The following is a 14,690-nucleotide window of genomic DNA, read 5'->3' on the forward strand; positions in this document are numbered from 1 at the left end:
CCCCACCGAATCAATTGAGTATTTTTATTATTTTATTATCACTTACTGTGATTCTTCCTTTTCTCAGTACATTTGCAAAAATTAAAATCAAATAAAGGAAGTAAGGTCAACTCTTATTAATGAAGTTGCTCTGAAATGACAAATGATTAACCAGCAGAGGCGGTTACCAAAAGCAAGAATGGAAAGCTGACTAGGCAGTTCCAATGCAGGCTCAACCTCACAAGGTCCCCGGTTGGAAAGGAGGAAAAGCCCCAGAATGGAAAAAGTGCTAACTCTGTTCCCTTCCCCTTTTGCAAGATTTGCACAGCCCATGGAAGAAATATTTGAAAAGAGGGAGGGGGAGCTAAGAAGTGCCATGCCTGTTTGCCTTCCCTTTGCTTTTCTGTCCATGCAAAGGCATATTGAAAAGGATCACGAGAGAGAAGCTTTCTTGTCACTTATATGCTGATCAAGCACAGGATATCGTTTCCAATCAGTTCAACAGCACTTCTCTCTCTCACTAGTTCGTGGGTCCCACTTGGGGTTTCTGGCGAGGACTACCTCTAAGGCACAGAAATTTTGTCTCTCTTCTCATTAATAATAAAAATATTTACAAAGTTTTTAAACACTCGGGGCTATTCCCCCCCCCCCAGAAAAGTTGGAAAGCTTGGGTATTTAAGTTGGCAGCTGGTTTAAGTTTGTATTTCTAATTCAATGCAAGGAGCCTCAAAGTAGACTTGTTTACCCCAACCTCTCTTCAGGTGACAATTCAACAAATGTTTACCTTGAAAGAAGAGCTTGCTAACTTCCAGGGAAACATGCCTAGGGACTAGGCTGCGTGTTTTTTTAACTGTAGCAGTAAAAGGAGTTATTCTACAGTAGCAATTGGACAAGGTTTGAGCCTTCCCCGGTGTAAAATGTTTGGCTGGTGGCAAAGCACAGATGTAACCCAGGTACAGGGCTCACCCGACAGAAACTGGAAGGCACTTGGTTTGTTTAAAGAAGCTCAAAGGTGGGAGTCCTACAACAGGGAAGAGAACTGACATTTTTTCCTCCAACAACACCCATCTCTCCCTGACAATTGGAAAGACACTCAGTCACTTATGCTCTATTGATTGGGATAATGAGGCAAGATGTGGCGTGTCTGTGCATTTACCTCTTGGCTGAATGAAGAAAGACCGGTATCTGTTTTGTGCCTCCTCTAATAAACCATGCAGCAGTGCTAGGACACAATAGCTGGGGAGCTGAACTTGGATCAAGGAGGTCTTGGTGCAAATCCCAGCTCAGCCACAAATGACATCTGGTGGCCTACCTCACTCTCTCCAGAAAACCTTGCCTCTGTCTGAAACCGAATGCTTCTACATTCTGTCTCTCTTCTCCTTCACTCCCAGCATCTTACCAACCTGAATCATATTCTGCTGCATACGAAAATCAAGTCTATAGGCCACAAACCAGCACTGAACTCAACAGACAAAACAGCCTTAGCCCATCTGAAAGCAACAGGCTTAATTCTGTATTGGTTATTTAAGGCCAGGGTAGATGGTTCAGACCAGGGGTAGGCAACCTAAGGCCCGGGGGCCAGATGTGGCCCAATTGCCTTCTCAATCTGGCCCGCAGATGGCCTGGGAATCAGCGTGTTTTTACATGAGTAGAATGTGTCCTTTTATTTAAAATGCATCTCTGGGTTATTTGTGGGTCCTGCCTGGTGTTTTTACATGAGTAGAGTGTGTGCTTTTATTTAAAATGCATCTCTGGGTTATTTGTGGGGCATAGGAATGTGTTCACCCCCCCCCCCAAAAAAAATTGTCTGGCTAACCGCATGGTCTGAGGGACGGTGGACTGGCCCACGGCTGAAAAAGATTGCTGACCCCTGCTTCAGACCATCTGATTGTGCTAATGGTAACTCCACAGTACAGCTGTGTGCCCTTTCACTTGAGCCAAGCAGAAGCTACCAAAGCAGTACCCCCAGGCAAGCAACTCGTTTGCAGGGGTGTACCCAGGGTTGACTAGGGGGTCACAAAAATGCATCTCTCTACACTAGCTTGGAATGGCTAGGAGCCCACCCATGCACAATTAGATGTGTTCACAGGTGGAGTGCAAAAGGTGTCAAAAAGCTCTCTCTCTTAGTTTCCGGTGGTGGGGAGGGACACAGATATAGAGTGAGGGTGCCGTGCCGCTTCAACTCCTTGCCAAGGGTGCAAGGGAGCCTAGGTGCATCTCTGCTTGTTTGCCCTGACCTTTTTGCCTCTGCCAAACTTCAGGAGAAAGAAGTTACAGAGCACTCACACCTGAATCCTGAACCTACTTATATGGAAATAGCACGTGGCAGGGAGTTCTCCAGGATAGGCTTCCTACTGAGGGCAATGGGCTTTGCTCCTCATCCAGCGCTAAGTGGTGTTTCTTTGTTGTTGTTGTTTAGTTGTTTAGTCGTGTCGGACTCTTCGTGACCCCATGGACCAGAGCACGCCACGCACTCCTGTCTTCCACTGCCTCCCGCAGTTTAGTCAAACTCATGTTGGTAGCTTCGAGAACACTGTCCAACCATCTCATCCTCTGTTGTCCCCTTCTCCTTGTGCCCTCCATCTTTCCCAACATCAGGGTCTTTTCCAGGGAGTCTTCTCTTCTCATGAGGTGGCCAAAGTATTGGAGCCTTCTTGCAGAATTTGATCTTCTTGCAGTCCATGGGACTCTCAAGAGTCTCCTCCAGCACCATAATTCAAAAGCATCAATTCAAAAGCATCAGCCTTCTGCCTTGGGCGTTTCTTTACTCCCAAGTAAATGAGAGCAGCGGGGGACAGACACCCACCCACCCAAGGGGGGGGGGCAAAAGTCTGTGGCAAGCCATCGCTCCCCTTCTCTCCCAGGGCACCCGTGGCCGGCCTGCTTGCTTTCTCGAGGGGAGACTCCTGCTCTCTCCCCAAGTGTGCGTAAAGACGAGGTGGGAGAGCCGGGCTCCCGATTACCGTCGATGGATTGAGCGGCGGCGGGTGGGGAGAGATCATTCTCCCAAGGCGGGCGCGCAGGCGGAGGAACCGGGGTGTCGGCGTGCTGGCCGGCGGTCCGGAAGAGGGGGGCGTGGCAGCCCGGCGCCGGACCTCCTATCCTGCCCCGGTCCCGGGGGAGGAGGCTGGCGGCGGCGGCAGCAGCAGCAGCGTCACGTGGCCCCCACTCCCTGACTCTCCCCCTCCCCTCCCCTCCATCTCCCACCCCCTCCCATCCCTTTGTTGTAGCCGGAGCAGTAGCAGCGGCAGCATCGCTCGCGACGGCAGCAGCGAGCAGCAGCAGCCGCCGCCACCGAAGCGCACAAAGGGGCTCCGGGAAGAGGCAGGGCGCCGGGGAAAAGGAGGAGGGTCGAGCAGCAGCAGCAGCCGCGGTTCCGAAGAGCCCAGAGGCAGCCCGGGATGCGGAGGGCTGGTTGGCAGCAGCAAGGCCGGCGGGTCCGCGCTCCTCCGGGCGGCGCCCGCTGATCCCCAGCTGGGCCCTGCGGCGGCGGCAGCGGGCCCCCTCCCCGGCCTCTCGCCAGCCCTCGCCATGGCGGCCCCCGCCCGGCCCCGGGCCTCGCCCGGCTGCTGCAGCGCCGCCGCCATCCTGGCGCTCGCGGTGGCCCTGTGCGCTCTGGCCCCGGCGCGGACGTCCAACCCGCTCTCGCCGGCCGCGCCGGCCGCGGATTGCGCCGCCGGCAAAGGGAAGGCGGGCAGCAACTGCTCAGGTAAGCGCCCGGGACGACGACGACGCCCCCGCCGGCGGGCGGAGCGGCGCCGCGGCGCTCAGCATCCTTGCACCCTCGCCACATGGGCTCCTTCACAATACCCGCCGTCTCTCTCTCTCTCTCTCCCCGTGCGCGCCTCGTGTACCTTCCCCTCCCTTGCTCTCCAAGCTCCATCGCCAGCCCCATCTTTGCCTCGCTGTCAGTCGCCCATTTAAGAAACCTTCGTGCACATACATTCTTTCTCTTTCTCCCTCTCCCCCCCTCACTCAGTCCCATGTTGCGCGCGTGCTTGGTCCGAATGAATTTGGTGGGACTTGTTTCTAAAGAAACATGCATAGGATCGAAGGCGTCGTGGCGAGGAGCGTGCGCCTCTCCCCCCCCCCCAACCCGCGCGCGCACACACTCCTACCGTCGCTTTGCTTCCTTCGCGCTTCTTTTATTTTAGTGAGTTTGTGTTTGTCTCCTGCCCAGTTCTAAGGAAAAGGGTCAGGTTAACCATAGTAGCGCCCAGTGAGGCAGGCAAGTATGAGAGACTTCTGGAAGGCGAACCAGCCAGTTTTGTGGGTGAGCAGGGACTTTTTTTTTTTTAAAGGTTCCAGGTTTCCTTTCGTTTCAGAGTCTTGAGCTACTCTAGACTGTGCTTTTAAATAACGGAGTGCCTTAGGCTCATTAAATTCAGTATGCCTTACATGGAATAGAGATATGTGTAGGATTGCTCTGTTAATCTACAAGAGGCTTTTCATCAAATCAGAGAAGTGTAATGTAGTTCTCACCTGCTGGTAAGCATGTTTACTCAGAATAAATTCCTCTGAGTTTAATGGGACTTGAATTAGGATAGTTTCCTAACTTGGAGGATGTGAATTTCAGGCAGGCAGGGTGGGGCTGGGGAGCACAGGGACTCTCAAGCCCCAGTACCAGTTATTTCAGAAACTGAATGCTGTCTGGTTCCAAATGTGATATGAAAAACACTGGCTGTATAACCTCATGCACATACAAGCACTCTTTCTCTTCCCTTGCACAAATTCTCCATCCTTGTGCTTATGTGTTTCCCATACATAGATATTATCACGCGTGCATTTCCTTCCTGGTGCAGACACACATGTAGGACTGCTGTGCATACATCCGTGCAATGCATCTGATCTCTTCTGTGCACGGTTGAGGTCATGAAAATAGGGAGGCGTCCAGCGAATCCGGGAATGAGAGCACTGACCTTGTGTGGGCAGTGAGGAGTCAACAGTTCATGTATCCGGAACTGGTGGCGATAGGGGGTGCCAGTTCATTTCATGCTTCTGGGAACAAAGACCTTGCAGCCCTGGTCTCAGAATGTGTTTTTATTTTAGTTGTCACACAAGGAGGGGAATATTTTTTCTTGAAAGTAGGAGCAAAGTCTCAGCCCCAAAATCAGGAGGTGGAATTGTCTCTTTTGTTTCTGTTTCCTGAGTTCAGGCCCATCACCCCAGCTAATGAATGCAACCCATACCTTTCTCTCTCTCCCCCCCCCCTTTTGTCACCTCTCTTGCTTAAGAGAATGGTGTGAGAAGCAGAGAATGCAGAGGTGCTCAGGTATCTGTAACCCATTTAGGTAGTCACCTTGCTTTTTGTCTGCTTCTTAGTGTTCCTAAATACAATACAAATCCTAAAATCAAATCTGCTGCCTATGCTGTGAAGCTGGTCACCAAGAAAAAGGATTGTTGCTGTGAATGCATTAGAATCAAAGAAAATATTATATTTTAAAAAACAATATTAGAGCCATGTCACTTGGCTGCTTTATCCTGTCTTTCCATGTGTTGTGTAAATGTCACAATACTCATTTTAAAAATGTAAAAAAAAAACCCTCCCCCCCCCCCCCCGGAATAATAGAAATCTAAACAGGAACACTTAGAAAATACATAAGCTTATAACTGGGATTGTGCTTCTAAACTAATATTTTTCTTAAGGATATTTCTGTTTAGTTCCTCCTCCAGACTAGGTATTTTACCTTCCTCAAAGCGTTCAAGCTGTTTCTTCTCCCTTTCTCATCTGAAAAGCATGGATGATTGCTCTGAAATGATTGCCAGTGGAAATTACGTGCAACTGCTAGTGCCAGATTGATGAGAGATTCATGAGAGGTACTTGGTGTCTTCCAAACCCATTGTCTTGCCTGTGAGATGAAGGCAGTTGCCACTTTGGAAGCCGACTCTGAACACCTCGTGCTATGTGGTCCTTTTTGTACCATAAGCACAGACCACTTTCCAGTGGGGCTTATTCCCTGGCAAGTGTGCTGGGGATCGCAGTCTTAAGGCAGTTTTGTGCTGGGAGTTTCCTTCTTCATTTATATTTAAACATCATCTTATAGCAATTTCAATTTAGAGTACCTTCACTAGATTCTGCCAATATTGATTAGCAAATTTCTCAGAGAGGCACATGACGCAAAAGGTAAAAGGTAAGGTAAAGGTACCCCTGCCCGTACGGGCCAGTCTTGACAGACTCTGGGGTTGTGCGCCCATCTCACTTAAGAGGCCAGGGGCCAGCGCTGTCCGGAGACACTTCCGGGTCACGTGGCCAGCGTGACATCGCTGCTCTGGCGAGCCAGAGCCGCACACGGAAACGCCGTTTACCTTCCCGCTGGTAAGCGGTCCCTATTTATCTACTTGCACCCAGAGGTGCTTTCGAACTGCTAGGTTGGCAGGCGCTGGGACCGAGCAGCGGGAGCGCACCCCGCCGCAGGGATTCGAACCGCCGACCTTTTGATCGGCAAGTCCTAGGCGCTGAGGCTTTAACCCACAGCGCCACCTGCGTCCCCTTTTGCGTCCCCATGACGCAAAAGCCACAATGTAAATTTCATCTTTGTTTGTTCTCTGTTCGCTTGTTGGGTTCTTCATGCTCTAATACCAGACATGTTGGTGGTGTTGGGGAGTAAATCACTGTTCTTCCATCCTTGACTCCTGCTCCTTTTGCATTCCCTGAGATGACTGTTTGAGTTTTATGCAAAGAAAGATTAGTAGGTTAATGTGCTACTGCCAAATACCAGCGTACTTGACAGGTACATATTACCACGTGGGGGGGGGGAGGGAACTCTGTAAGATTCACTTTAGAAAGCTAGCAAACAAATCTAGTTTCCAAAATAAAGTGTAGAACATTAAAGTGATGTCTTTGTATCACAAAATAACAGTGTTCTCAAAGCAAAGAGGTGAAATGACACCATACGAAACAGGCAGAGTGATGGGAACCAGTAGAACATGCACAAAAATATAAAATGAAAGCTAGGAGTGGAAAGCAGTGCTGTTTGCTTTTTTCAGGTGAAGATTTTCTTTGGCAAGCCAGGATCTTCAGCCTGCACAATTCCACAGACTTTTCCTTAGATTGAAAGTTACTTCGTTTGACTACAGTTCAGATTTCCAAGCCTAATTAATTCATTTGAATTGTGCCACTGTGTAGATGCTCTTTTCAAGGTTTAAGTGCTGATCTTTTTGTGTGCGGCCTCTACTTCCCCAAACTGATAAACTAGTCTTGTGGGAACCATGTTTCTCATCTTTCCACTTTGCTTCTTCAATGTGTTCCTGCCATGTCATACTGATGCCATTTTACTGCACCTGCTGTTGAGGTTGTCCATGTGCTCCTGAAACACACATTATTACTCATTTTGTATGGGTCTCCCCTGTACCAGAAATAACCAAATGACAGAATCACATAACCTCACCAGGATTACATAGGTATAACCCACATTGACATTCTTTTCCCGTAAAAGCCAGCGGATGTTGGCACAAGCAGTTCTAATGAGTTCCCTGAGATCCTGTGTAGTTGTTTCATTCAGACATTATTTGGTTTGCTGTGAGATCAAGTCACCAGACAATCCTACCACAATAGTTACATATTAACTGGATCTTTACCAGAAAGAAAATAAGGTAGAAGTTAGCTGTGGAAGCTGCATCCCCTTCCTCTGTTCTCTGGGCTTTTGGTTGAATGGGATAGTGGTGTTTGTATAGTGGCATAGATCCTAAAATAAGTTTAAAGGAAGTTCATGGAAATAAGATTTTCCGTATTTTCCTCCCTGACCCCGTACCCCATCCTACATTGTTCAGAAGGACACCCCACCCCCACAGAGGCATGCAGGCTGCTGCAGTGGGAAGAAGGGGACAGGATACTTTAGTCAGATTATCTAAGGACATAAGACCATGTATTCATTTTGTGATAGTTGTTCAGCTCTGTTGCTACATCCGGGTGGAGATGCTGTACATCAGAACGTGGACCTGCCTGCTTTGTTTAGGACAGAGGTAGGAAACCTGTGACCTTTTGTTGTTTAGTGGTTTAGTCGTGTGCGACTCTTCATGACCCCATGGACCAGAGCATGCCAGGCACTCCTGTCTTCCACTGCCTCCCGCACTTTGGTCAAACTCATGCTGGTAGCTTCGAGAACACTGTCCAACCATCTCATCCTCTGTCATCCCCTTCTCCTTGTGCCCTCCATCTTTCCCAGCATCAGGGTCTTTTCCAGGGAGTCTTCTCTTCTCATGAGGTGGCCAAAGTATTGGAGCCTCAGCTTCAGGATCTGTCCTTCCAGTGAGCACTCATGGCTGATTTCCTTAAGAATGGATAGGTTTGATCTTCTTGCAGTCCATGGGACTCTCAAGAGTCTCCTCCAACACCATAATTCAAAAGCATCAATTCTTCGGCAGTCAGCCTTCTTTATGGTCCAGCTCTCACTTCTATACATTACTACTGGGGAAACCATAGCTTTTACTATACGGACCTTTGTTGGCAAGGTGATGTGTCTGCTTTTTAAGATGCTATCTAGGTTTGTCATTGCTTTTCTCCCAAGAAGCAGGCATCTTTTAATTTCGTGACTGCTGTCACCATCTGCAGTGATCATGGAGCCCAAGAAAGTGACCTACCAGGTGTTTTAACTCCCACCATCCTCAGCTTAGCATGGCCAATGTTCAGGGATGATGGCAACCTCAGATCACAGGACCACACTGTTCCCATCCAAATTTAGGAAGCTTTATTTTGTGCATTGCTTGCGCATCTGGAGGATGAAGTTGGTTTTGCATTTAGCCTCACTCTTCAGCTCAGAGCTATAAGAGTTCCTTTTGCACTGAAACAACCTTTGCTTTTAAAAAGCCTGCTCTTCTATCTTTTTGCAGAAGTCAGCCTCTCAGAAATTTAGCAGGTGAAGTTTTTTCCTGCCACTTATTTCTACAAGGAAGAGATTACCCTACAGAGTTCCTTCTGGTCAAGCTCCTGTTAAGTTCATGGGGGCACAACTAGTAAACAAAAAGGGGCAATGAGACAGACATAGAAGCCCAGCATGGTGACCTGCTTGTAACTAGGTGATTAGTTACCTAGGTGTAACTATGTGGTATCCTTCATGTGTCCTGAAAAGGAGAGGAAAGTTCTTCTTTTCCTAAAGAAATGAGTGATTTGGTGAATCTGCATTCACCTGCACTCATATTTACTTAAGCAAACAAAAATGGCATCTTCTGTAGGGATCATTCAAAAGGACACGGCATCTGTGCTGCTGTTATTTATTTCTTGTGTTAACTGGCACTTAAATGAAAATAAGCCACAGGCCTTACCCTCGGGCTTCCCAACTATAGAAAAGGAAGACAGAAGGGAAGGAAAAGGAAGGGATATCTGAACAGAAGAGGAAAGGAATTAATGGACCTTAACATCCAGTAGGGGTCAGGCCTGTGCCCTTGCTAGGTATGAATTCAGCATCCCTGCTTCAGCATCCCTAGCTGCCCTTCATTCTTTGGCCAGTAACTGAGACCAGTACAACCTTCTCCTCTAGGGCAGCTGACAATTGGGGCAGAGTTCTTTCTAGCGGAGCAGGGGGCAGATTGGACAGCAAAATCCCTGCATCTGTTTCTTATCCTGCCAAAGGCTCATTTCCTCCCTTGCTGTGATATTCTTCCTGAGAAGGGAGAGAGCGCAACCTTCCTGGGCCTGGTGTGACCTTTCCCTTGTTTCAAAGCTGTCCTGCTTTTAAAGAACTGGTGTTCCTAAAGCAGCTGAAAGGATGTAACAGCTTCAGGTTGCTTTCTGGCTCACCCTGTGCTTTTCAGCCAGACGGCCCTCTTTTTTCATGCTGGATTGGAGTGGGGGGGGGGGGAGAGAAGTGTCCCCTGACTGTTTTGAGCACACATGAGAGATGTCTCTCTGCCACCAATTCTGTGAGCAGGAGGCAGCTGGTCTCCAAGGAACAACTGAACAGCAAAACTGCAGGAAAGCTGCAAAATGTAGCCTTGGTAGCAGAATTCAGTTTCCTAAGTATCTCAGCTATTATATTTTCTGTATATATATATATATATATATATATGCAGGTTTTGGTGTCCTCGGGTGTCTTCCCGTGTAAAAGTTGGGGTGTCTAGGCGACGTTTCGACGAGGTCTCACTCGTCATCTTCTTGAAGATGACGAGTGAGACCTCGTCGAAACGTCGCCTAGACACCCCAACTTTTACACGGGAAGACACCCGAGGACACCAAAACCTGCATTCCTGTACCCGTGAAAATCTACGAAAGCAAATATATATATATATATATATATATATATATATATATATATATATATATATATGCCAACCTCTTCAAGAATTTTGGGTGCCAAAGGAGGAACTAAGTTTTTCCCTGTGCTACTTTTCTAGAAAAAGAGGCACCAGAACTCACCATAGACACCTCCCTTGTGCTCTTATAATGGCAATTGCACCCACCTATGAGGTGCCAGAACTGAGTTCTGGTGGATTCTGACTGGATAAAAAAGCCCTGGCTTTTCCCATCTTCAAGTAGAGTCAGTGTTCTGCATAGGTTATTACTCCTCCTTTTGCCTAATGGAAGAAGACTAAATTATGCAAAGTAAGAGTAATCATGGGCATTTTAAAATGCAGATACTTTATACAAGTTGCAGAATTGAGGGTTAGCTATGATAGCATCTTGTAACAAAAACGACCAAGAGTCTTGTGGCACCTTAAAATGTAACCAATTTATTCTGGCATAAGCATTTGTGGACTGCTGTTATCCATGAAAATTTATCCCATAATAAGTGGGTTAGTTAATTTTTAAGGTGCCACAGATAACTGGAGTTACCTTGGTGCAGATTTTTTTAATAAAAAACTGAATGCTCAGTTCCAGTAACACCCCCCCCCCCGGCTGACCAGATGGACTGAGGTGTAAAAAACTCTGCTGGATGCAGTCAGATTATGAGTCCATCTAACCCAGTATTGTCTGCTCTGACTGACTGGCACTAACTCTGTGGCAGAAGCCTTTCCCAGCCACATTAATTGTGAATCTTTTGCTGGCCGAGCCTGGGAATTTCTGAATGCAAAGCCTGTGCCCTTTCAGCTATGATCCTTACCCAGATTTTCTTGAAAGCCTTTCTTCTTCATGATTTTTTTCCTTATAATTGATTTTGTATGCTGTTCTTACATAGTTCATCCAGTGGTTTCCCATCCAAAGGGCTGATTAAGTCCACACCTACCGGTACTTATCTTCAGCAACATCAGTTGCTCTGAAACCACTTACAAATTTCCCCTCCTCGATGGAAGCTGCTCTTTGTAGGAAAGGGGGTTCTTTGCCTACCCAATGAACAGTTCAAGGAGCATGTTTATATGGTGGGGTGTGTGTGTGTGTGGAATGAAGGCGTTCATTTCACTAAACATTTGTCTTGGGCTTGACAAATTTTCCAGGGTGGAAAGAATCATAAAAACCCATTATAACACTTCAGACATCTCTTTCCACCCCCTGCAAATGCATGGAAACAGAAGCAAAAAAGAGGAGACATTCTGCAATGGTGTATTAGTAATGGCGTATGGGAAATAAAAGTAATGAAATAGGTCTCATAATAATGAAATACTAGGGAAGATGGGAAGTAAGGGAATCATGAGCTTTGCTGACAGATGATGCCAGTAATGCAAAGGCAGCATTGATCATCTTAATGGACAAGTAGCCCCAGCTTACTGTCATAGAATGGGCTTCCGTTAGCCTGCACCTGCTTTTTCTTGATCATAGACATGCTGGAAAGCATTTATAGTTCAAATGAAATTGCAAACTATTTCTCGGGTTCACATTTCAGCTGAAAGAGATGTTCTGCTGTGGAACCACGGTCTCTTCCGAACAATTGCAAAGTAGCAGGGAAAGGGTGACATTTGCTGGGTAGCACTGACAGGAGAGGGGTGTTTAACTCTTCCCTTCCTCACTGCTTTTCTCTGCAACCCTTTTCCTCCCCCAGCTACTTTGCTGTATGATGCAAGAAATGCATGCCAAGGAACCTCAGCCAGAGGGGATTGTTAAGTGCCTCTCATGCAGTTTGCCTACTTCTCCATGCAAATTTTCCTCCTTCCCTCTCCTGTTTAGCAGCAAGTGGTATTCTGAGCCTTTCAAAAGACCTCAGAAAAACATGGTAGGCATACAATGGGAACTTGCAGGCTTATAAGAACAACAGGGAGAAAAGGCATGACAGCTTATTTAAAGAGGGCAGCTAATCTAAAACAATACAAAGAGTACTTTCAGATATATCTTGCTTGTTGATTAGTAATTTAATCTACAGTGACAACTTTACTGTGTCTATTTAGATATTGCATTTCTTTCCTGATCTCATACCTCATTGACTGCCATAGTTGGATTCAATGTATATTAAAATTAGTTTGTGTCTCAGTAGTCAGAGCAACTATGTGTATGGGGTGTTAGGAGAGGGGTAGTACCTCTGGTGGGGGACATGTTGTGCTTCTTCTGGGGTAGTTTGTCCACCTTTGGTCCCCATCCTGTACTCAGCTCCCGCCTGTGGCTCCTAGAAGCCGTCAGCATGTAACAGAAGCCACACCTCGGGAAAGGCTGGCTAAACCAGGTGAGGGTAGCTGATGGCTCTCAAATACTTGGAATGTTAGGGACTTCTCCTGCATGCAAAGACAGGCTCTGGCAGATTGAGACCAATAGTGGGTCCAGCGATCAAGAAGGCAGTTTCTGTTCGAGCTGTAGAGGGAAGTGGGGGCAGATGGGGGTCATCTAAGAGACGGAAAACTTGGATCCTAAGCCTCTGCTACCTTGCAGCTATACTGATTTGTGAAAAAGGCTTTGGGAGTAAACCCCGTGGAAGAACCTGTACCTGCTGACTTGCAGGACATCTTTGGAAGAAGAAAATGCTAAGGAGTAAACCCTACACAGATCTGAAGTGGAGTCCCTAAGGCAGTTGGATGGCATCTTGTATGCCACCTTTCAGCAACTCCTGACAACAAGCTGGTGCCAAACGCATTGCTCTCCTTTGGATTGTATCAGCGAGGCAGGGGTTTGTGGGTTGCCATCTGGGCAGCCCAGGACCTCCATACACCCTGCCCAGGCTTGTGCCCCAGAGAGGTCACTTTGGTGCTGCTAACACAGCAAAAACAATGCGGGAAACAGCAGTTACAAGTTACTGGTCTCTGCAGCCACAGCAGTTGCTGTGATTCTTCAGCGATTTGGCTTCACCCCAGGAGGTGCACTCAGTTGTGTCTTAAGACAGATGGATGCCAACAAAAAAGTCAGAGCAACTGAGGACACATTGTGAAGCCATCAAACTACTGAGTGGTTTTGGAGAGTAAATATGTCTGAGCAAAATTTACAGCTCTAGTCTAGGACTGAATGGAAATCCACAATGGGCCAGGTCCGGAAAGTTTTCTTCTGGCCTGTGTCTTACCCTGCAGAGTACAAAACAAGCTCAGTGCTTTTTATTCTGGACTAGAGTTTGCCAAGCAAGCATGTTATCACATGTTATCCAAGCAAGTGATCACAAGTTGTTATTAAGTGCAGGGTTTAGGGGAACATCTTAATCAACAATCAAGCAGCTTCATTTGCAAGGAGTCTTCCCTTCAGCTTGAGAACCTCGTCATGCATTAGTATCGGTTGGATTATGCGTGGGAATTATTAATTGTTTGTTATTCTGAAGCGTGTTCATAATTCTGATAGGCAGTCTAGACTGAAACCACCAAACAGACTAGCAAAACAGGATCAAAATTACGGTAGAATTTGACAGTGTCGAAATTGCAGGCTACCTAGGAAGAGGCTGCTGCTACCAGCACCATATTGGAGCCTTTTCAGTGGCTACCATTTTCCAGGAATACTAGGTGGGTTTTTGCACTATTATAACACCACCACCTCGTGCAGTGGTGCCTCATTTTCTCCCATCTCATAGGAGTGAATGGAAGCATTCTCTAAAATGGGAGAAATTCTTATTGCTGGAGATGACAGTGTCTGGGGAGAAGATATTTTTTTTCCTTCTTTTTACCCTGGTATGTTCCTGATTGTAACCTATTGACTTTGACCCACAGAACTGAGTTAGAGGCACTTGGAAATACTGTAAGCCAGCTGCTGTCTGCATATCCAGACCTCTTTCTCTACATGTTCCATTTCGTGTTGTCATGTTAAAGTGTTTTGGAAATAAGAACTAGATGATATATCTGTAACATGATGCCATCAGTTATGAACCCAGTGCTAAATATGTTTTCAGTGGGACCTGCTTCTGAAATTCCTAGTAAATTTGCCATAGCCTCACAGGCTTCATCTGACCAAATAATACTGTATATATCAGCTTTGTATGAGCTTGTCCAAACTGAGCATTAAGTAAATTCAGCTTCTGTCATTTTTTTATTGGCAGAAATGTAAAGAAAAAAAGAAGTGTTTTTCGTTTATCAGTTTTAGATCCCTCCTGTAGAATAAGGTTCTCTTGGTCTTGTATCAGTCTGTTTGTGTGAACAGACTTACCATTTGGCTACTGAAATACTTTTACAGATTCAGAGCTCTGGTTACATGAGAAACTCCTTAATGAGTTAACAGAAGAATAAACCGGATTGTAAAATGATACAATGCAATAAAAATAAAATAAAAGCATGTTACGCCTCTAGCATGCTTGTCAGAAAACCTAGGGTGCATTCACAGTTAGTGTCTTCAAACAGGAATATGTACTCCAGCAGTAAATTCAGTGCTAAGCTGATTCCAAGTTGGGTAGCTGTATTTTCATCTGTTGCAGCAGAAAAACAAAGCATACTATTGCACCTTAAAG

General features: G+C 46.6%; 1 protein-coding gene across 5 annotated transcripts in view; it reads left to right on the forward strand.

The window, feature by feature from the left end:
* Positions 1–14,690, forward strand: part of TMEFF1 (transmembrane protein with EGF like and two follistatin like domains 1) — a 96,211-nt gene that overhangs the window by 24,466 nt on the left and 57,055 nt on the right. Inside the window, exon 1 of one of the 5 annotated variants that reach the window (XM_081920070.1) lies at positions 3,496–3,688. The exons of the other annotated variants lie outside the window; for them this stretch is intronic. Coding sequence (XP_081776196.1) covers positions 3,511–3,688 — 178 coding nt within the window. The 5' untranslated portion in view covers positions 3,496–3,510. Of the gene's footprint in view, positions 1–3,495; positions 3,689–14,690 lie in introns of those variants that run through there. 5 annotated transcript variants of the gene reach the window in all.

The sequence above is a fragment of the Podarcis melisellensis genome (assembly GCF_964234715.1).
Source record: "Podarcis melisellensis genome assembly, chromosome: 7".
Classification (NCBI taxonomy): Eukaryota; Metazoa; Chordata; class Lepidosauria; order Squamata; family Lacertidae; genus Podarcis; species Podarcis melisellensis.